Source organism: Monodon monoceros, unplaced genomic scaffold, assembly GCF_005190385.1.
Source record: "Monodon monoceros isolate NGI ecotype Baffin Bay Population unplaced genomic scaffold, NGI_Narwhal_1 Super_Scaffold_21, whole genome shotgun sequence".
Taxonomy (NCBI): domain Eukaryota; kingdom Metazoa; phylum Chordata; class Mammalia; order Artiodactyla; family Monodontidae; genus Monodon; species Monodon monoceros.
In genome coordinates this window covers 143,215,027-143,216,385 of record NW_021703778.1, presented here as the reverse complement: position 1 = coordinate 143,216,385, position 1,359 = coordinate 143,215,027, and the positions used below count along the sequence as shown (strand labels likewise).

At 66.2% G+C, this 1,359-nt stretch overlaps 1 protein-coding gene across 2 annotated transcripts in view; it reads left to right on the top strand.

The window, feature by feature from the left end:
* Nucleotides 1-286: 286 nt before the first annotated feature.
* The window catches only part of MAP3K9 (mitogen-activated protein kinase kinase kinase 9), a 71,042-nt gene continuing 69,969 nt past the window's right edge, over nt 287-1,359 (top strand). For both annotated transcript variants that reach the window (XM_029238254.1, XM_029238253.1), the window contains exon 1: nt 287-695. In XM_029238254.1, coding sequence (XP_029094087.1) covers nt 287-695 — 409 coding nt within the window. The remainder of the gene's footprint in view (nt 696-1,359) is intronic.

Sequence of the window (1,359 nt, the reverse complement as noted above, 5' to 3'; positions counted from 1 at the left end):
GAGGTGGCCAGGCCGCCCCAGGGGGCGAGCGCGAAGGCGGGGGCTCCGGCCCGCCGCGCCCCCATGCTGCGGTGAGCACTACGCGCTCCGCGCACTTGTAGCCGCGCTGAGCCAGCCCCAGCCCCAGCCCTAGCGAGCCGACTCTCCCCGCCCCGCCAGCCCGGCCCCTACCTGCGGCCGCCGTCGGGGGAGGGGGTCCCCCCAGCTCTGCGGAGCCGCATGAACAATAGGCGGCGGCGGCTCCTGCGGGCGGCAGCAGCCCCGCACCCTATGGATCGGCCGCTCCATGGAGCCCTCCAGAGCGCTTCTCGGCTGCCTGGCGAGCGCCGCCGCTGCAGCCCCGCCGGGGGAGGATGGAGCGGGGGCCGGGGCCGGGGCCGAGGAGGAGGAGGAAGAGGAGGAGGAGGCGGCGGCGGCAGTCCCCAGGGAGCTGGGCTCCGACGCGCCGCTGCCCTACTGGACGGCCGTGTTCGAGTACGAGGCGGCGGGCGAGGACGAGCTGACCCTGCGGCTGGGCGACGTGGTGGAGGTGCTGTCCAAGGACTCGCAGGTGTCCGGCGACGAGGGCTGGTGGACGGGGCAGCTGAACCAGCGGGTGGGCATCTTCCCCAGCAACTACGTGACCCCGCGCAGCGCCTTCTCCAGCCGCTGCCAGCCCGGAGGCGAAGACCCCAGTTGCTACCCGCCCATTCAGTGTAAGGCGAAGGCGGGGCCCGGGAGCCTGGCGGGGAGCGGGGTGGGGGGTATGATGGACGCCTTGGGGTGGTCGCAGGGGGAGGGGAGCCCTCCTCGAGGGTTAAGCTTGGGTGGGCAATGATTGACCTGGGTGTGTGTGTGTGCGCGCGGGCTCGGGCTGCAGGGGCTTTGGCGGGTGCAATCAGTAAAATAGACATGCCGCAGGCCTCGCCTGGAACCTCGGGCGCTTGGGCTTCTTCACCTTCACGCGACCGCCTCAGCAGCAGCTCCTGATCCCACATCTTGAAGCCCCAGCAGGAGAATCTTCCTGTCTCCAGCCTCCCCGCCCCCCCAGTCTGGAAGGATTTTAGGCAAGCTGGTGGTTTCTGTCATAACATTAGTCCCCAAATCAGGGACCTTCCCGACCTCTTCTACCGCCTGTCCCCGCCCCTGAAAGGCATTTGCTTTAAAGGAGACGGAGGTGTCTCCCGCAGGGCTGGGCTGGCTCACAAGTCCTGGAAGCCTGTGTGAACTCAAGGCTGAAGTATCTTTGAAATATCTTTGAAATACGGTGTTGATTTCTTGGATCCTAATCTTGTATTTAAAAAGTGGTCCCTTGAGGAGTCTCACCAAATAATATGTGTGTGTGTGTGTGTGTGTGTGTGTGTGTGTGTGTGTGTGTGT